This window comes from Salmo salar, chromosome ssa21, assembly GCF_905237065.1.
Source record: "Salmo salar chromosome ssa21, Ssal_v3.1, whole genome shotgun sequence".
NCBI classification, from domain to species: Eukaryota; Metazoa; Chordata; class Actinopteri; order Salmoniformes; family Salmonidae; genus Salmo; species Salmo salar.
The window spans coordinates 48,461,235-48,482,692 of record NC_059462.1 but is presented as its reverse complement, the minus strand read 5'-3'; the positions used below and the strand labels follow the sequence as shown (position 1 = coordinate 48,482,692).

General features: G+C 42.0%; 1 protein-coding gene across 1 annotated transcript; it reads left to right on the top strand.

Annotated features, from left to right (window-relative positions):
• The first annotated feature begins 98 nt into the window (after positions 1–98).
• Positions 99–4,934, top strand: LOC106582441 (L-dopachrome tautomerase). The gene is made up of 8 exons (XM_014165555.2): positions 99–621; positions 971–1,270; positions 1,539–1,639; positions 1,731–1,897; positions 3,178–3,363; positions 3,498–3,639; positions 4,055–4,256; positions 4,394–4,934. The coding sequence occupies exons 1-8, from the start codon at positions 303–305 to the stop codon at positions 4,564–4,566; spliced, it is 1,590 nt and encodes a 529-aa protein (XP_014021030.2). The 5' UTR covers positions 99–302; the 3' UTR covers positions 4,567–4,934.
• Positions 4,935–21,458: the final 16,524 nt, after the last annotated feature.

Here is a 21,458-nt window from a genome sequence, read left to right as displayed (position 1 = left end):
CCTGAGGCATTTCTCTGGTAGGAGCCAAGCTCATAGTTGTCAGGTGATTACCACGAGACCTTAATCCGTTCTGCCCAGACTTAAAGAGAGCACATGAATTGGAGGCTTTGTTAAAGTTGATGAGACCGACTGGAACACAGTCTACTCTCAGGCTGGCTCTTAGTTAACATTTATGACTGTAGCCAAATGTTGAATACACAACTTTGGAGCATTACATATTTAATTCCATGCGCTTTTGGAGGAATTAACTAATTAAGCATTGATGTGAACTGGTATACAAACTGATTTGTTAGTGGACAGACATGGACAGAAGAGGACCAGAGGTGTTGAAGACAATGAGGGCTCTTGTTCTAGGGTTGGTCTGTTATGTGACATGGCCTGATTCTACAGAGGCTCAGTTTCCTCGAGTGTGTAGCACGGTGGAAGGGATCGTCTCAAAGCAGTGCTGCCCTGCCCTCGGGTCTGATCCTGCTAACGTGTGTGGACTTTTATCTGGACGAGGAAACTGCTCCGACATCAGAGTCAGTACCAAACCCTGGGGTGGACCATATAAGTTGAGAAATGTTGATGATCGAGAAAGGTGGCCGACCAAATTCTTCAATCAGACATGCAGGTGCTCAGGTAAGTAACATGTTAATAGTGTTACATTTAAGTGTTAATAGCAAATCAGTGTTTAAAATTTCATAAAATATGTTTAGTCATTGTTAAATTATGATTATTAGGAAGACGTATGTAAAATATTTCAAGACTGTTGGGTGAACTTTGAGACCATTTAGTTAACCTAAAATTGGTGGCTGAACTGCAGGTATTTGACAATAACATATCATCAAATCAATGTATCATATTAATGTATTAGTTTCTAAAATGTATTCCAATAAGATTAATTTACAGAAACCAAATTTCTTGGCCATTCCCATAGTCTTGACTTGGTTTGGTTTATATTTTGTTTATATTCCATCCCTGTGTCTAGGTAACTTTGGTGGCTTTGACTGTGGCCAGTGTAAGTTTGGCTGGACAGGACCAAACTGTGACGTGCATAAATCCCCAGTGGTGAGGAAGAACATCCACTCTCTGACTCCAGCTGAGCTCCGGGAGTTCCTGGATGTGTTGGACCTGGCCAAGAACACCACCCACCCAGACTATGTCATTGCCACACAGCACTGGCTGGCCCTGTTGGGGCCAAATGGAACCCAGCCCCAGTTCTCCAACATCTCCATTTATGACTTCTTTGCATGGCAGCACTACTACTCTGTCAGAGACACACTTTTAGGTAAAACACCAATTTATTGTTTTCTGAAGTCATAAGCTTATAGATTCAATAAATAATATCAACAAATTATGAAATTATATTCAACCTTCAAACTAATTTCTTTTTGGTTGAAAATGAATGAAAATGAAAGACAAATGTTATAAATGACTCACTTGCTACGTTACTTACTTACTTGTTCTGAGTTATATGACTCTCTATGTACTGGAAATCTAGCAGAAGAGAACATTCAAAAGTTGCTCATAAACCACCTTATTTGTTTCTTCTGTAGGTCCAGGTCGTCCCTTCAAGGCCATTGACTTCTCCCACAAAGGACCAGCGTTCGTCACCTGGCACAGATACCACCTCCTTAGTCTGGAGAGAGACCTGCAGGTAAGAGTGGATTTGAATGCTGAGGACATGAAGAACAAAATAGCTTCAAACATTGATGAAAATAAAAGCAAAACGATCCTCTCTGCTGCAGAGACTGACTGGCAATGAGAACTTTGCTGTTCCATACTGGAACTTCGCCACAGGGCAGACTGAGTGTGACGTCTGTACAGACGATCTCCTGGGGGGGCACAACCCAGATGACTCCTCCCTCATCAGTAACCAGTCCAGGTTCTCCCATTGGGGGGTGGTGTGTGACAGGTGCGCTGTTGGACAGAAATGTGTTTAAAACATTGTAGGAAACAGATTAAGCCTAGTCCTGGAATAAAATGCATGTTTCCTGAAGGATTTCCATTGAAAGTGCTTTTTAAATCAGGCGTAATTCATGTCTAGGAAACCAGCCCTGTATGCACACTACCGTTCAAAAGTTTGGGGTCACTTAGAAATGTCCTTGTTTTTCAAAGAAAAGCAAATTCTGTCCATTAAAATAACATAAAATTGATCAGAAATACAGTGTAGACATTGTTAATGTTGTAAATGACTATTGTAGCTGGAAACGGCAGATTTTTTATGGAATATCTACATAGGCATACAGAGGCCCATTATCAGCAACCATCACTCTTGTGTTCCAATGGCACGTTGTGTTAGCTAATCCAAGTTTAGCATTTTAAAAGGCTAATTGATCATTAGAAAACCCTTTTGCAATTATGTTAGCACAGCTGAAAACTGTTGTACTGATTAAAGAAGCAATAAAACTGTCCTTCTTTAGACTAGTTGAGTATCTGGAGAATTTGTGGATTCGATTACAGGCTCAAAATGGCCAGAAACAAAGACCTTCTGAAACTCGTCAGTCTATTCTTGTTCTGAGAAATGATGACTATTCCAGGTGAAAAATTGCCAAGAAACTGAAGATCTCATACAACGCTGTATACAACTCCCTTCACAGAACAGCGCAAACTGTCTCTAAGCAGAATAGAAAGAGGAGTGGGAGGCCCTGGTGCACAACTGAGCAAGAGGACAAGTACATTAGAGTGTCTATTTTGAGAAACAGACACCTCACAAGTCCTCAACTTTCAGCTTCATTAAATAGTACCCGCAAAACACCAGTCTCAACGTTTTCAGGTTCTTGGCAATTTCTCGCATGGAATAGCCTTCATTTTTCAGAACAAGTATTGTCTGACGAATTTCAGAAGAAAGTCCTTTGTTTCTGGCCATTTTGAGCCTGTAATCGAACCCACAAATGCTGATGCTCCAGATACTCAACTAGCCTAAAGAAGGCATTAACAACATTAACAATGTCTACACTGTATTTCTGATCAATTTGATGTTATTTTAATGGACAAAAAATGTTATTTTCTTTCAAAAACAAGGACATTTCTAAGTGAGCCCAAACTGTTGAACGGTAGTGTATATAATATATCTGTGCTGTTTATGCTTTGTGCACGTATGCTGGTTGTTATACTACTGGGTACATGTTCATCATGTATTTTGTACCAGACTCATTGTCCTTAAATGTTGCTTGAATCTTTTCCCCTCCCCAGCTTGGATGAATATAACCGCCTGGTCACTCTGTGTAATGGGACCAGTGAGGGACATATAAGGAGAGGTCAGATGGGAGGCGCGAGAACCAACATGAGTCTGCCGACCATGAATGATGTCAGAAGCTGTCTAAACCTCAGAGACTTTGACAACGCTCCCTACTATACTAACTCTACCTTCAGCTTCAGGCAACCGAAACTGTTCACATTGACCTGGGACCTTACACATTCACCTACAGGCTGTTATTCAATGAAGTCAAGTCGAATGAACTCTCTAAATTGCATTGTTTCTGACTTCCAAATATACTTTGTCTTCTATACAGGAATGCTCTTGAAGGCTATGACAAGCCAGATGGCGAGGCAGAGCTTGACTCCACAGTGAACAACCTGCACAACCTGGTCCACTCCTTCCTCAGTGGAACCAGCGCTCGGTCTCACTCTGCAGCCAATGACCCCATCTTTCTGGTAATTATCTAGTTCAAATCAAATGAAATTGTATTTGTCACATGCGCCGAATACAACAGGTGTAGACTTTACAGTGAAATGCTTAATTACAAGCCCTTAACCAACAATACAGTTAAGAAAAATACCTCAAGAAAAATAAGAAATAAAACTAACAAATAATTAAAGAGCAGCAGTAAAATAACAATATCGAGGCTATATACAGGGGGTACCGGTACAGAGTCAATGTGTGGGGACACCGGTTAGTCGATGTAATTGAGGTAATATATACATGTAGGTAGAGTTATGGTGTGGTTGCCTATGAGTCCATGTATTTGACTGTCATGTGAGATAATGTAAAGAATTGGTAGTTGGTCAGATTTCTGTGCAGACGATGCAACAATGTTTTACAGTTACATAACTATCTCTCTCTCTATAGGTGATCCATGCTTTCACTGACGCCATTTTTGATGAGTGGATGAGGAAGTCTGTTCCAACAAACTCCAGCTTCCCAGATGAGATGGCTCCCATTGGTCACAACAGACATTATAACATGGTGCCATTCTTCCCTCCTGTGACCAACGAGGAGATTTACGTGGCTTCTGATCAACTGGGATATTCTTATGCCATTGAACTCGATGGTTGGTGATTTCACAGATAACTTTGCAATTAAATAATCGTCATCAACTGCCGCTTGTTTTAAATGCAGGTCAATGAAATAAGAACACTTTGATAAATATCTTGTTGCATTAATTATCTTCTTCTATCCCTTCCTCAGCTACAGACGGTGGAATCGTGTTTGTGCTGGGCTCCAGTCTATGTGGTGTTTTCCTGGGTGCCCTGGTTCTTCTACTTGTCCTGGTGCTCTACTTGCAACAGTGTAGGAAACACAGCTTTGAACCCCTTATCAAAGCAGAGTTCACCAACAAAAAGTACACAGAGGAAGCCTAGAGACTGTAGGTACATTTTGGCAGTGTTTTGCACAGCTACATAGAGTAGGCAGCCAACTAGAAAACGTAGCCAACCAGGCGTCCCCAAGCCAGGGGGGTCCGGCGGTGCTTGCTCCCCTGGACTACATTTTTTTTTCCAGAAAGAGCTCTATTTTGGTACATTCTAATGACTTGACTCCATCTGAAATACACAGTGAAATGATTGAATACTTTATAGAGTTTACCTCCAAGTTGGAAAAATGATTTGTGGTATTGTGTAGAAAGACTTTACAATTTGTATTGCTGAAAATGTATGAATTCATTGTATTGTTAGTTGTTTTGGATATTGTCTGTCTATGTCAGAGAACATTAAACCTTTTTTTAACATTCTCTTGAGATTAAAGTCTTATTTATAGTTTTGCCGCAAGATATGAATTGCCACAATGTTTGTTCTTCAAATTATATATTTTATTAAAACAGACAAATTAAGTAAATAGCCCACATTATCTAGAAAAATAAATTAAAGGTTTTGTTTTTACAGTTCTCTGTTCCCATTTTTTTCAGGTTTTTGCTCTCAAAATCACTTTTTTTCACCCTTAAAAGTCTAAGCCATAAATGCTACATAAATGCTACATGTAACAACTTAAAAGATTTTACTGAGTTACAGTTCATATAAAGTAACTCACTCAATTTAAATAAATGCATTAGGCCAAAATCTATGCATTACACATGACTGGGAATACAGATATGCATCTGTTGGTCACAGATACCTTAAAAAAGGTAGGTATGTGGAGCAGCAAACCAGTCAGTATCTGGTGTGACCACCATTTGCCTCATGCAGCACGACACGTCTCCTTCACATAGAGTTGATCAGGCTGTTGATTGTGGCCTGTGGAATGTTGGCCCACTCCTCTTCAATGGCTGTGCGAAGTTTCTGGATATTGGTAGGAACTGGAACACACTGTCGTACATGTCAATCCTGAGCATCCCAAACATGCTCAATGGGTGACAAGTCTGAGTATGCAGGCCATGGAAGAACGGTGACATTTTCAGCTTCCAGGAATTGTGTACAGATCCTTGTGACATGGGTCTATGCATTATCATGCTGTAACATGATGTGATTGCGGCGGATGAACGGCACGACAATGTGACTCAGGATCTCGTCACGGTATCTCTATGCATTGAAATTGCCATCTATAAAATGCAATTTGGTTATTGTCCGTAGCTTATGCCTGCCCATACCATAACCCCACTATGGGGCACTCTGTTCACAACGTTGACATCAGCAAAACACTCGACCACACGATGTCATACACGTGGTCTGTGGTTGTGAGGCCAGTTGGAAGTACTACCAAGTTCTATAAACAACGTTGGAGGCGGCTAATGGTTGAGAAATTAACATTAAATTCCCTGGCAACAGCTCTGGTGGACATTCCTGCAGTCAGCATGCCAATTGCACGCTTCCTCAAAACTTGAGACATCTGTGGCATTGTGTTGTTTGACAAAACTGCACATTTTATAGTGGCCTTTTATTGTCCCCAGCACAAGGTGCACCTGTGTAATGATCTGCTTCTTGATATGCCACACCTGTCAGGTGGATGAATTATCTTGGCAGGGATGTAAACAAATTTGTGGACAAAAATTAAGAGAAATATGCTTTTGTGTGCATGGAAAATGTCTGGGATCTTTTATTTCAGCTCATAAAACATGGGGAAAACACTTTACATGTTGTGTTTATATTTTTGATCAGTGTATATGGATTTTTTTTTAAATGGTCATACCATGGATTATTTAGCTATTTGAATTGTAGGACCCCCGTAGATATTCCAACAAAATCAGTCATAAGGAATAAGGTTAAGAAATGTCTCTCCTATATCTAGGAATTCTCAGGAATATATACATTTTTTGGAAAACATATTTATCCCCCTTTTTTGATTGCGCAAAACTACTCACATACTTCCATTCTTTAAACCGGTACCAGGTTACCTTCAGGCAAGTGATGCTTCTGGGGGTCGTAGAGCAGGGCTCCCCAACTGGCAACAGCGGGTTGAATGTGGCCTGCGGGTGGTTTTACTTGGCCCCCCAAGTTTTCTGAAAGATATTTTTTTATATCATTGTTGTACTCAAAAGACTGTAAAAACACCAGGAAATCAGCTCCAAATGATGTTAATTTTGGAAATCTATTCCCAAGTATTCCCAACGCATAATAGAGAGACAGGATCATATACAAATGTTAGGTTTGAAATTATTATGTTTTAGTCCAGTATTATATCTGTTTGGGCTGCTTGCGCTCAATTGGCAGTCTACAAATTATTATGTTCCGGGCCCCGACCATCCGCTCAAGAATAATATCAGCCCACTGCTGAATCTAGTTGATGATCCCTGTTTGTAGATCAAAACAGAGAACACTATCGTGTGCATCACAGTAAGGCTCATATTAGTTTGTAGACCAAACAGTTCGGCCGTTACAGCCAGATGTTGGCACATCAGCGGTACCAACAGCAGACGAGTCCCGTGGGGGCAAAATAGTTAATATACTACTTTGTACACCAAACTGTTCAGACGCTACAGACGTTTCCGCGAGAAGACATATTTTGGGGATTTCTCCTGGTCTGACAAACAGTGCTGTAGCTCTGCCACTTTTTACAGCAGATATGGAAGGCTGACATAGGCGGATGCAGTGGATTGAGAGAGCAGCCCATACAAGAAAACAGATACAGGGCCTTCAGAAAGTATTCACACCACATTTTCCACATTTTGTTGTGTTACAGCCTGAATTTAAAATGGATTAAATTGAGATTGTGTGTCACTGGCCTACACACAATAGCCCATAATGTAAAAGTGGGATGGTTTTTTTCATTTTTTCAAATTAATTTTAAAAAAAAGTAAAGCTGAAAAGTCTTGAGTCAATAAGTATTCAACCCCTTTGTTACAGCAAGCCTAAATAAGTTCAGGAGTAAAAATGTGCTTAACAAGTCACATAATAAGTTGGAAGGATCCGTCCCTTTTTACCCCCGCTTAAAATGACATACCCAAATCTAACTGCCTGTAGCTCAGGCCCTGAAGCAAGGATATGCATATTCTTGGTACCATTTGAAAGGAAACACTTTGAAGTTTGTGGAAATGTTAAAGAAATGTATGAGAATATAACACAATAGATCTGGTAAAAGATAATACAAAGAAAAAAACAACCGTTCTTTTGTATTTTTTTGTACCATCATCTTTGAAATGCAAGAGAAAGGCCATAATGTATTATTCCAGCCGGCCACTAGATGGCAGCAATGTATGCATAAACTTTAGACTGATCCAACGAACCATTACATTTCTGTTCAAAATTTTGTATCAAGACTGCCCAGATGTCCTAATTGGTTTATTAATAACTTTTCATATTCAAAATTGTGCACCCTCTTCAAAAAATAGCATGGTATTATTTCACTGTACTAGCTACTGTAAATTGGATAGTGCAGTTAGATTAACAAGAATTTAAGCTTTCAGCCCATATCAGATATGTCTATGTCCTGGAAAATGTTCTTGTTACTTACAACCCCATGCTAATTGCATTAGCCTATGTTAGCTTAACCGTCCCGTGGACAGGACAGATCCCTAATTAACATGATTTTTGAATGACAACTGAATCTCTGTACCCCACCCATAAAATGATATGTAAGGTCCATCAGTTGAGCAGTGAATTTCAAACACAGAATCAACCACAAAGATCAGGGAGCCTTTCCAACGCCTCGCAATGAAGGGCACCTATTGGTAGATCGGTGAAATAAAATAAAAAGCTGACGTTGAATATCCCCTTGAGCGTGGTGAAGTTATTAATTACACTTTGGAAGAGGTATCAATACACCCAGTCACTAAAAGATACAGGCGCCCTTCGTAACTCAGTTGTTGGAGAGGAAGGAAACCGCTCAGGGATTTCACCATGAGGCCAATGGTGACTTTAAAACAGTTACAGAGTTTAATAGCTGTGATAGGAGAAAACTGAGGATGGATCAACAACATTATAGTTACTCCACAATACTAACCTAAATGACAGAGTGAAAAGAAGGAAGCCTGTACATTCCAAAACATGCATCCTGTTTTCAACAAGGTGCTTAAATAATACTGCAAAAAAATGTGGTTAAGAAATGTACTTCATTTCCTGAATAGAAAGCGTTATGTGTGGGTTAAATCCAACACATCACTGAGTAGCATGGGAGTAGCATGGTGGTGGCTGCATCATGTTATGGGCATGCTTGTCATTGGCAAGGACTAGGGAGTTTTTTGTTGTTGATAAATCAGCTTGAAAATCTATGGCAAGACTTGAAAATGGCTGTCTACCAATGATCAACAATCAACTTGGCAGAGCTTGAAGAATTTTAAAAAGAATAATGTGCAAATATTGTTCAATCTAGGTGTGCAAAGCTATTAGAGACTTACCAAGAAAGACTCACAGCTGTAATCATTGCCAAAGGTGATTCTAACATGTATTGACTCAGGGGTTTGAATGTTCATGCAATCAAGATATAGTGTTTTATTTGTCATATACACTGCTCAAAAAAATAAAGGGAACACTTAAACAACACAATGTAACTCCAAGTCAATCACACTTCTGTGAAATCAAACTGTCCACTTAGGAAGCAACACCGATTAACAATAAAGTTCACATGGTGTTGTGCAAATGGTATAGACAACAGGTGTAAATTATAGGCAATTAGCAAGACACCCCCAATAAAGGAGTGGTTCTGCAGGTGGGGACCACAGACCAGTTCTCAGTTCCTATGCTTCCTGGCTGATGTTTTGGTCACTTTTGAATGCTGGCGGTGCTTTCACTCTAGTGGTAGCATGAGACGGAGTCTACAACCCACACAAGTGGCTCAGGTAGTGCAGCTCATCCAGGATGGCACATCAATGCGAGCTGTGGAAAGAAAGTTTGCTGTGTCTGTCAGCGTAGTGTCCAGAGCATGGAGGCGCTACCAGGAGACAGGCCAGTACATCAGGAGACGTGGAGGAGGCCATAGGAGGGCAACAACCCAGCAGCAGGACCGCTACCTCCGCCTTTGTGCAAGGAGGAGCAGGAGAGGCACTGCCAGAGCCCTGCAAAATGACCTCCAGCAGGCCACAAATGTGCATGTGTCTGCTCAAACGGTCAGAAACAGACTCCATGAGGGTGGTATGAGGGCCCGACGTCCACAGGTGGGGGTTGTGCTTACAGCCCAACACCGTGCAGGACATTTGGCATTTGCCAGAGAACACCAAGATTGGCAAATTCGCCACTGGCGCCCTGTGCTCTTCACAGATGAAAGCAGGTTCACACTGAGCACGTGACAGACGTGACAGAGTCTGGAGATGCAATGGAGAACGTTCTGCTGCCTGCAACATCCTCCAGCATGACCGGTTTGGCGGTGTGTCAGTCATGGTGTGGGGTGGCATTTCTTTGGGGGGCCGCACAGCCCTCCATGTGCTCGCCAGAGGTAGCCTGACTGCCATTAGGTACCGAGATGAGATCCTCAGACCCCTTATGAGACCATATGCTGGTGCGGTTGGCCCTGGGTTCCTCCTAATGCAAGACAATGCTAGACCTCATGTGGCTGGAGTGTGTCAGCAGTTCCTGCAAGAGGAAGGCATTGATGCTATGGACTGGGCCGCCCGTTCCCCAGACCTGAATCCAATTGAGCACATCTGGGACATCATGTCTCGCTCCATCCACCAACGCCACGTTGCACCACTGACTGTCCAGGAGTTGGCGGATGCTCTAGTCCAGGTCTGGGAGGAGATCCCTCAGGAGACCATCCGCCACCTCATCAGGAGCATGCCCAGGCATTGTAGGGAGGTCATACAGGCACGTGGAGGCCACACACACTACTGAGACTCATTTTGACTTGTTTTAAGGACATTACATCAAAGTTGGATCAGCCTGTAGTGTGGTTTTTCACTTTAATTTTGAGTTTGACTCCAAATCCAGACCTCCATGGGTTGATAAATTGGATTTCCATTGATTATTTTTGTGTGATTTTGTTGTCAGCACATTCAACTATGTAAAGAAAAAAGTATTTAATAAGATTTTTTCTTTCATTCAGATCTAGGATGTGTTGTTTAAGTGTTCCCTTTATTTTTTTGAGCAGTATATTTCTTGCATATGTTTTGACATGAGAGTATTTTGTGAGGATCTGTGACAAAAAAAATACATTTAAAATAATTTAATCCCACCAAAATGTGGAACAAGTCAATGGGGTGTGAATACTTTCCTAAGACACTGTCTCTAGCTTAAACAGACGGATTTTGATGGGGTTTTGTCTTATCTTGATACGATTGAGGCACGAGTGTTAAAGATTGATAGAAAAACAAGAAAATTGGTTGTTTAAGTATACAACAATGCTTAAACCACATCAGAAGACCACTTTTGATGTCTGGGAAAAATCTGAGAAATGTAGATTTTTGGGAGTAGTTACCCTTTAATTGTTGTTTAGCTGTGTTTTTGTAGTGAACATGTGATAGTAGAATTTGCAAAACAAATACCAACTGGATTGATGAAAATAATCATGATACCATTCTGCCACGTAACCATAGGCTACTTTGTAGTTAACATTTACTTGAGAAGGGTTTTAGGAAAGTTGTTCCATCGACCAGAAGACTTTTCATTAGCATTATCGCAAATCTCTACAGTCGTGGCTAAATGTTTTGAGAATGACACAAATATTTATTTTTACAAAGTTTGCTGCTTAAGTGTCTTTATGTATTTTTGTCAGATGTTACTATGGAATACTGAAGTATAATTACAAGCATTTCATAAGTGTCAAAGGCTTTTATTGACAATTACATGAAGTTGATGCAAAGACTCAATATTTGCAGTGTTGAAACTTCTTTTTCAAGACATCTGCGATCTGCCCTGGCATGCTGTCAATTAACTTCTGGGCCATATCCTGACTGATGGCAGCCCATTCTTGCATAATCAATGCTTGGAGTTTGTCAGAATTTGTGGGGTTTTGTTTGTCCACCCGCCTCTTGAGGATTGACCACAAATTCTCAATGGGATTAAGGTCTGGGGAGTTTCCTGGCCAGGGACCCAAAATATCGATGTTTTGTTCCCCGAGCCACTTAGTTATCACTTTTGCCTTATGGCAAGGTGCTCCATCATGCTGGAAAAGGCATTGTTCGTCACCAAACTGTTCCTGGATGTTTGGGAGAAGTTGCTCTCGGAGGATGTGTTGGTACCATTCTTTCTTCATGGCTGTGTTCTTAAGCAAAATTGTGAGTGAGCCCACTCCCTTGGCTGAGAAGCAACCCCACACATGAATGGTCTCAGGATGCTTTACTGTTGGCATGACACAGGACTGATGGTAGCGCTTACCTTGTCTTCTCCGGACAAGCTTTTTTCCTGATGCCCCAAACAATCAGATAGGGGATTCATCAGAGAAAATGACTTTACCCTAGTCCTCAGCAGTCCAATCCTGGTACCTTTTGTAGAATATCAGTCTGTCCCTGATGTTTTTCCTGGAGAGAAGTGGCGTCTTTGCTGCCCTTCTTGACACCAGGCCATCCTCCAAAAGTCTTTGCCTCACTGTGTGTGCAGATGTATTCACACCTGCCTGCTGCCATTCCTGAGCAAGCTCTGTACTGGTGGTGCCCCGATCCCGCAGAGGAATCAACTTTAGGAGATGGTCCTGGCGCTTGCTGGACTTTCTTGGGTGCCCTGAAGCCTTCTTCACAACAATTGAACTGCTCTCCTTGAAGTTCTTGATGATCTGATAAATGGTTGATTTAGGTGCAATCTTACAGGCAGCAATATCCTTGCCTGTGAAGCCCTTTTTGTGCCAAGAAATGATGACGCCACGTGTTTCCTTGCAGAGAACCATGGTTGACAGAGGAAGAACAATGATTCCAAGCACCACCCTCCATTTGAAGCTTCCAGTCTGTTATTCGAACTCAATCAGCATGACAGAGTGATCTACAGCCTTGTCCTCGTCAACACTCACACCTGTGTTCACGAGAGAATCACTGACATGACGTCAGCTGGTCCTTTTGTGGCAGGGCTGAAATGCAGTGGAAATGTTTTTGGGGGATTCAGTTCATTTACATGGCAAAGAGGGACTTTGCAATTAATTGCAATTCATCTGATCACCCTTCATAACATTCTGGAGTATATGCAAAATGCCATCATACAAACTGAGGCAGCAGACTGAAAATTAATATTTGTGTCATTCTCAAAACATTTGGCCACGACTGTACAAAGTGGTAGATACGCACGCACACACACACACTATTCTGGTTGCCTCTTCAGAAAGTTGCAGGAAATACGAATCACTGATACATTCTGTTCATGTCTTATAATAAACTTGGGCAAATTAATACATTTAGTTGATTCCCTACTAAGGTAGATATATTTTTATATTGTTGAATTCCGTTGTAATGCCTGGATTCCGTTGTAATGCCTGGATTCCGTGAGGGCAGCCTGGTCTCAGACTAGACATAACAAAATCGGGCTAGACAATCTGGACCCTCTCTTTTTAAAATGATCTGCCGAAATTGTTGCAACCCCTATTACTAGCCTGTTCAACCTCTCTTTTGTATCGTCTGAGATTCCCAAAGATTGGAAAGCTGCCGCGGTCATCCCCCTCTTCAAAGGGGGAGACACTCTAGACCCAAACTGCTACAGACCTATATCTATCCTACTCTGCCTTTCTAAAGTCTTCGAAAGCCAAGTTAACAAACAGATTACCGACCATTTCGAATCCCACCATACCTTCTCCGCTATGCAATCTGGTTTCAGAGCTGGTCATGAGTGCATCTCAGCCATGCTCAAAGTCCTAAATGATATCATAACCGCCATCGATAAGAGACAATACTGTGCAGCCGTATTCATCAACCTGGCCAAGGCATTCGACTATGTCAATCACCAGCCCGTGGTGAATTCTCAAATTATTGCCTCGCCTGGTTCACCAACTACTTCTCTCATAGAGTTCAGTGTGTCAAATCGGAGGGCCTGTTGTCCGGACCTCTGTCAGTCTCTATGGGGGTGTCACAGGGTTCAATTCTCGGGCCGACTCTCTTCTCTGAATACATCAATGATGTCGCTCTTGCTGCTGGTGATTCTCTGATCGACCTCTACGCAGACGACACCATTCTGTGTACTTCTGGCCCTTCTTTGGACACCGTGTTAAAACCTCTTACATCTAGACGTTCCGCTAGCGGAACACCTGCTCCAATATCCAATGATGGGCGTGGCGCGAAATACAAAGTCCTCGAAAATCCGAAAACTTCCATATTTCAAACATATGACTATTTTACACCATTTTAAAGACAAGACTCTCATTAATCTAACCACACTGTCCGATTTCAAAAAGGCTTTACAGCGAAAGCAAAACATTAGATTATGTCAGCAGAGTACCCAGCCAGAAATAATCAGACACCCATTTTTCAAGCTAGCATATAATGTCACAAAAAACAAAACCACAGCTAAATGCAGCACTAACCTTTGATGATCTTCATCAGATGACACTCCTAGGACATTATGTTATACAATACATGCATGTTTAGTTCAATCAAGTTCATATTTATATCAAAAAACAGCTTTTTACATTAGCATGTGACGTTCAGAACTAGCATTCCCACCGAACACTTCCGGTGAATTTACTAAATTACTCACGATAAACGTTCACAAAAAAGATAACTATTATTTTAAGAATTATAGATACAGAACTCCTTTATGCAATCGCGGTGTCCGATTTTAAAATAGCTTTTCGGTGAAAGCACATTTTGCAATATTCTGAGTAGATAGCCCGGCATCACAGGCTAGCTATTTTGACACCCACCAAGTTTGGCCCTCACCAAACTCAGATTTACTATAAGAAAAATTGGATTACCTTTGCTGTTCTTCGTCAGAATGCACTCCCAGGACTTCTACTTCAATAACAAATGTTGGTTTGGTTCCAAATAATCCATAGTTATATCCAAATAGCGGCGTTTTGTTCGTGCGTTCAAGACACTATCCGAAGGGTAAAGAAGGGTGATGCGCCCGGCGCGTTTCGTGACAAAAAATGTCAAAATATTCCATTACCGTACTTCGAAGCATGTCAAACGCTGTTTAAAATAAATTTTTATGCGATTGTTATCGTCAAAAAGCGATAATATTCCGACCGGGAAACCCTGTTTTCGTTCAAAGACGAAAAAATAAAACATGGAGTCTTCTCGTGCACGCGCCCCCAGTCTCATTGTTCTCAGATCGACCACTATCCAAATGCGCTACAGTTTTTCAGCCATGGCCTGCAAAGTCATCATTTCCCGTTCTGGCACCTTCTGAGAGCCTATGGGAGGGTTAGAAAATGTCACGTTACAGCAGAGATCCCCTGTTTTGGATAGAGATGATCAAGAAGGCCAAGAAATAGTCAGAGAGGGCGCTTCCTGTTTGGAATCTTCTCAGGTTTTGGCCTGCCAAATGAGTTCTGTTATACTCACAGACACCATTCAAACAGTTTTAGAAACTTTGGAGTGTTTTCTATCCAAAGCTAATAATTATATGCATATTCTAGTTTCTGGGCAGGAGTAATAATCAGATTAAATCGGGTACATTTTTTATCCGGCCGTGAAAATACTGCCCCCTGTCCATAACAAGTTAACTAACGTCCAGACGAGCTTCAATGCCATACAACTCTCCTTCCGTGGCCGCCAACTGCTCTTAAATGAATGTAAAACTAAATGCATGCTCTTCAACCAATCACTGCCCGCAACCGGCCCGCTCGTCCAGCATCACTACTTTGGACGGTTCTGACTTAAAATATGTGGACAACTACAAATTCCTAGGTGTCTGGCTAGACTGTAAACTCTTCTTCCAGACTCACCTTAAGCATCTCCAATCCAAAATGAAATCTATAATCGGATTCCTATTTCGCAACAAAGCATCCTTCGCTCATGCTGCCAAACATACCCTTGTAAAACTGCCCATCCTACCGATCCTCGACTTCAGCGATGTCATTTATAAAATAGCCTCCAACACTCTACTCAACAAATTGGATGCAGTCTATCACAGTGCCATCCGTTTTGTCACCAAAGCCCCATATACTACCCACCACTGCAACCTGTACGCTCTCGTTGGCTGGCCATCGCTTCATACTCGTCGCCAAACTCACTGGCTCCAGGTCATCTACAAGTCTCTGCTAGGTAAAGCCCCGCCTTATCTCAGCTCACTGGTCACCATAGCAGCATCCAACTGTAGCTCGCGCTCCAGCAGGTATATCTCACTGGTCACCCCCAAAGCCAATTCCTCCTTTGGCCGCCTTTCCTTCCAGTTCTCTGCTGCCAATGACTGGAACGAACTGCAGAAATCTCTGAAGCTGGAGACTCATATTTCCCTCACTAGCTTTAAGCACCAGCTGTCAGAGCAGCTCACAGATCACTGCATCTGTACATAGTCCATCGGTAAACAGCCCATCCAACTACCTCATCCCCATACTGTATTTATTTATTTATCTTTCTCCTTTGCATCCCAGTATCTCTACTTGCACATTCATCTTCTGCACATCTACCATTCCAGTGTTTAATTGCTATATTGTAATTACTTTGCTACCATGGCCTATTTATTGCCTTACCTCCCTTATCTTACCTCATTTGCACTCACTGTATATAGACTTTTTGTTTTCTTTTATTCTACTGTATTATTGACTGTATTATTGACTGTATGCAGTTGTAAATGAGAACTTGTTCTCAACTTGCCTACCTGGTTAAATAAAGGTAAATAAAAAAATAAAAAAGTAAATGTAAACAAAAATAAAGTACGGTGGGTTGGTCAGGATGGGTGGGTGGGTGAATAACGCAAACGTCTAGCAACCCAAAGGTTGCGAATTCAAATCTCATCACAGGCAACTTTAGCATTTTAACTAACTACCACTTTTTTAGCTACTTTGCAACTAATTAGCATGTTAGCTAACCCTCCCCCTATCTCTAAATGGAGTGTGTCATGTATTCACGTACAGAATAATACTAAATGCTCTGAGACCATGTTGGTGAGGGATCTAATTATCATATTTTGTTCCTGCAGTGACGATTCACCATCTTCATCTAATGTTTCATAGTTCATCTGCAGATAATCGCCAAAAGCCTAGGCCTACCAGTAGCCTATGCAAATTAGGGAGCCAAATTAACGACTCTCTCTCACCGAGCTTCGGTAAGCTATACTAGCTATGTTTCCATTAACTTGTCCAGTGATATTTTTGTCAACATTTATAAAGTTTGCATAGAAAATATATGCGACAATTGCCTGCTGGGATGCGTTTCCATTTAACTATCGTGTAGATAAAAACAGCTGGACGTAATGATGTCACATCTAAAGAAAATGATTTTTCACAAAAACCTACAGTGTCAAATACATTTTTTGTGTTTGAAGTGTTTCCATTACCCATTTAGGCAAATTGCGCATTAATAAATTGCCGACAGCTGTACGCCCTCCCACTTATCAGTTCCATGTCTCAGGTAGCCCGCAAAAGCCAGCATGGATTGAATGCAATAATTTACAAATATTTGCCACATTCTAATAATTCTAATGTGCCTAACATATCACCATATCCTGATTGGCTGTCTAGGCTAGTCCATACCATGTTGAAACTTGCACTGCTGGTTTACTCGTCCCGATGTGATACCACAGCATGGACCTATAACCACTTTGCATGATCCATGAATGGCAAAGGGATATGGATATTTAGGTAACGGGATATATGCTGCACCAGCAAGATAGAACAGCATACTCCGCTAAGACAAGTGGGACGGCGGTCTGTGCATATTTATAAACAACTGCGGGTGCACAAAATCTAAGGAAGTCTAGATTTTGCTCGCCTGAAGTCGAGTATCTTATGATAAACTGTAGACCACACAATTTGCCAAGAGAGTTTTCATCCATACTTTTCGTGGTTGTTTATTTACCACCACAGACGGAAGCTGGCACTAAGACTGTACTCAGTCAGCTGTATAAGGAAATAAGCAAACAGGAAAACGCTCACCCAGAGGCGGCGCTCAGGGGCCCGGGCATTTTAATGCAGGGAAACTTAAATCAGTTTCACCTCATTTCTATCAACATGTTAAATGCGCAACCAGAGGGAAAAAAATTCTAGATCACCTGTACTCCACAAACAGAGGCACATACAAAGCTCTCCCTCGCCCTCCATTTTGTAAATCTGACCACAATTCTATCCTCCTGATTCCTGCTTACAAGCAAAAACTAAAGCAGGAAGCACCAGTGACTCGGTCTATAAAAAAGTGGTCAGATGAAGCAGATGCTAAACTACAGGATTGTTTTGCTAGCACAGACTGGAATATGTTCCGGGAATCTTCCGATGGCACTGAGGAGTACACCACATCAGTCACTGGCTTTATCAATAAGTGCATCGAGGATGTCATCCCCACAGTGACTGTACGTACATACCCCAACCAGAAGCCATGGATTACAGGCAACATTAGCACTGAGCTAAAAGGTAGAGCTGCAGCTTTCAAGGTGCGGGACTCTTACCCGGAAGCTTATAAGAAATCCGGCTATGCCCTCCGACGAACCATCAAACAGGCAAAGCGCCAATACAGGGCTAAGATTGAATTGTATTACACTGGCTCCGACGCTTGTCTTAAGTGGCAGGGCTTGCAAACTATTACAGACTACAAAGGGAAGCACAGCCGCGAGCTACCCAGTGACACGAGCCTACCAGACGAGCTAAATCACTTCTATGCTCGCTTCGAGGCAAGCAACACTGAGGCATGCATGAGAGTATCAGCTGTTGATCACACTCTCCATAGCCAATGTGAGTAAGACCTTTAAACAGGTCAACATTCACAAGGCCGTGGGGCCAGACGGATTTCCAGGACGTGTGATCTAGGCATGTGCTGACCAACTGGCAGGTGTCTTCACTGACATTTTCAACATGTCCCTGATTGAGTTTGTAATACCAACATGTTTCAAATAGACCACCATAGTCCCTGTGCCCAAGAACACTAAGGAAACCTGCCTAAATGACTACAGACCCGTAGCATTCACGTCCATAGCCATAAAGTGCTTTGAAATGCTGGTAATGGCTCACATTAACACCATTATCCCAGAAGCCCTAGACCCACTCCAATTTGCATACCGCCCAAACAGATCCACAGATGATGATCTCTATTGCACTCCACACTGCCCTTTCCCACCTGGAGAAAAGGAACACCTACGTGAGAATGCTATTCATCGACTACAGCTCAGCATTCAACACCATAGTACCCTCAAAGCTCATCACTAAGCTAAGGATCCTGGGACTAAACACCTGTCTCTGCAACTGGATCCTGGACTTCCTGACGGGCCGCCCCGAGGTGGTGAGGGTACGTAACAACACATCTGCCATGCTGATCCTCAACACTGGAGTCCTTTAGGTGCGCGTGCTAAGTCCCCTCCTGTACTCCCTGTTCACCCACGACTGCTTGGCCAGGCATGACCCCAACCCCATCTTTAAGTTTGCAGATGACACAACAGTGATAGGCCTGATCACCGACAACGACGAGACAGCCTATAGGGAGGAGTTCAGAGACCTGGCCGGGTGGTGCCAGAATAACATAATCAAGACAAAGGAGATGATTGTGGACTACAGGAAAAGGAGGACCGAGCGCGGCCCCATTCTCATCGACGGGGCTATAGTGGAGCAGGTTGAGAGCTTCAAGTTCCTTGGTGTCCACATCACCAACAAACTAGAATGGTCCAAACACACCAAGACAGTCGTGAAGAGGGCACGACAAAGCCTCTTCCCCCTCAGGAAACTAAAAAGATTTGTCATGGGTCCTCAGATCCTCAAAAGGTTCTACAGCTGCAACAGAGAGCATCCTGACTGGTTGCATCACTGCCTGGTACGGCAACTGCTCGGCCTCTGACCACAAGGCACTACAGAGGGTAGTGCGTACGGCCCAGTACATCACTGGGGCTAAGCTGCCTGCCATCCATGACCTCTACACCAGGCGGTGTCAGAGGAAGGCCCTAAAAATTGTCAAAGACCCCAGCCACCCCAGTCATAGAATGTTCTCTCTACCACCACATGGCAAGTGATACCGGAGCGCCAAGACTAGGACCTAAAGGCTTCTCAACAGTTTTTACCCCCAAGCCATAAGACTCCTGAACAAGTAATCAAATGGTTACCCGGACTATTTGCATTGTCCCGCACCCCCACCAATCCCTCTTTTACACTGCTGCTACTCTCTGTTTATCATATATGCACAGTCACTTTAACTATACATTCATGTAGATACTACCTCAATTAGCCCAACTAACCGGTGCCCCCTCACATTGGCTACCCGGACTATCTGCATTGTGTCCCACCACCCACCAACCCCTTTTTTGCGCTACTGCTACTCTCTGTTTATCATATATGCATAGTCACTTTAACCATACCTACATGTACATACTACCTCAATTAGTCCGACTAACCGGTGCCTGTATATAGTCTCGCTACTGTATATAGCCTCGCTACTGTTATTTTTCACTGTCTTTTTACTGTTGTTTTTATTTCTTTACTTATCTATTGTTCACCTAATACCCATTTCTTACTTAAAATCACACTGTTGGTTAGTAAGTAAGCATTTCACTGTAAGGTCTACACCTGTTGTATTTGGGCATGTGACAAATAAACTTTGATTTGATTATAGGAGATTGACTTCATTCAGTTAGTTCGACATCTATTATAAACCAGTTATCGCTTTGCTGTTCAGTTGTCAGTCAACACACAGAAAATAGTCTACTATGCACCCACATTATGCGTGGCTGGCTATGTGAAACGCGCAAAAGAAAACAAATGAATGTGTCAGAAAACAATAATTAGCCAAACTGATGGATTGACTCATCATTACCACTTAAATTGCATTGGACGTGCAAATTAACGAGCATCATGCTTTCCTCCCTGTAAAGAAATTTGACTGCAACCAGAGATCTGTATATAATGACGAGACACTCATGTCTCCGCCCTAACAATGGGAGTCGTTGTCCCAAAGGTGGGAACGCAGGCGACAAGCTTAGGTCCAAAATAAGTCCATGGATAACACTGTAAAGTAACCAGGAACAATGTGAAACCTGCAGATAGCACTGTAAAGTAACCAGGAACGACGTAAAACCTGCAGATAACACTGTAAAGTAACCAGGAACAATGAGAAACCTGCAGATAGCGCTGTAAGGTAACCAGGAACGTTGTAAAACCTGCAGATAGCACTGTAAAGTTACGATGAACAATGTAAAACCTGCAGATAGCACTGTAAAGTAACCAGGAACAATGTGAAACCTGCAGATAGCACTGTAAAGTAACCAGGAACAATGTAAAACCTGCAGATAGCACTGTAAAGTTACGATGAACAATGTAAAACCTGCAGATAGCACTGTAAAGTAACCAGGAACAATGTGAAACCTGCCAATAGCACTGTAAAGTAGAACTCCTATGTATATGTGATTCATATATTTTCATGCTTTAGCTATTATTCATGATAGAAACTTGAACTTGCTCGCACCCTGTCATACAAGACATTATTGATGGGAATTTACAGTACAATGTTTACAGTGCTTCGCTTATCCTTGTACCTACCCTACCCTGATGATTTTGGGGCGGCAGGTAGCCTAGTGGTTAGAGCGTTGGGCCAGTAACCGCAAAGTTGAAAGATTGAATCCCCAAGCTGACAAGGTAAAATCTGTTGTTCTGCCCACTGTTCCTAGGCCATCATATAAGAATTTGTTCTTAACTGACTTGCCTAGTTAAATAAAGATAAAAATGTAAAATGATTTAATAATAGGATATTGTCACCTAAATCTCATTATAACCCATAAGATTGATATTATCCTGTGTTTTTCCCTAACTGAAGCATCCGTTATAATATACATTATACTTCATTTTTTTGTATTATGCATTTCAATCATTTTTTTCTTGAAATTACAAATGTAAGTCATCAAATTGC

Bases quoted from the DNA above. Each gene is read 5' to 3' on its own strand.
- LOC106582441 (XM_014165555.2), top strand. From the start codon at position 303: ATGGACAGAAGAGGACCAGAGGTGTTGAAGACAATGAGGGCTCTTGTT. The intron at 1,271-1,538 runs GTAAAACACCAA...TTTCTTCTGTAG, and splicing joins TGTCAGAGACACACTTTTAG to GTCCAGGTCGTCCCTTCAAG. The intron at 3,640-4,054 runs GTAATTATCTAG...CTCTCTCTATAG, and splicing joins CCAATGACCCCATCTTTCTG to GTGATCCATGCTTTCACTGA.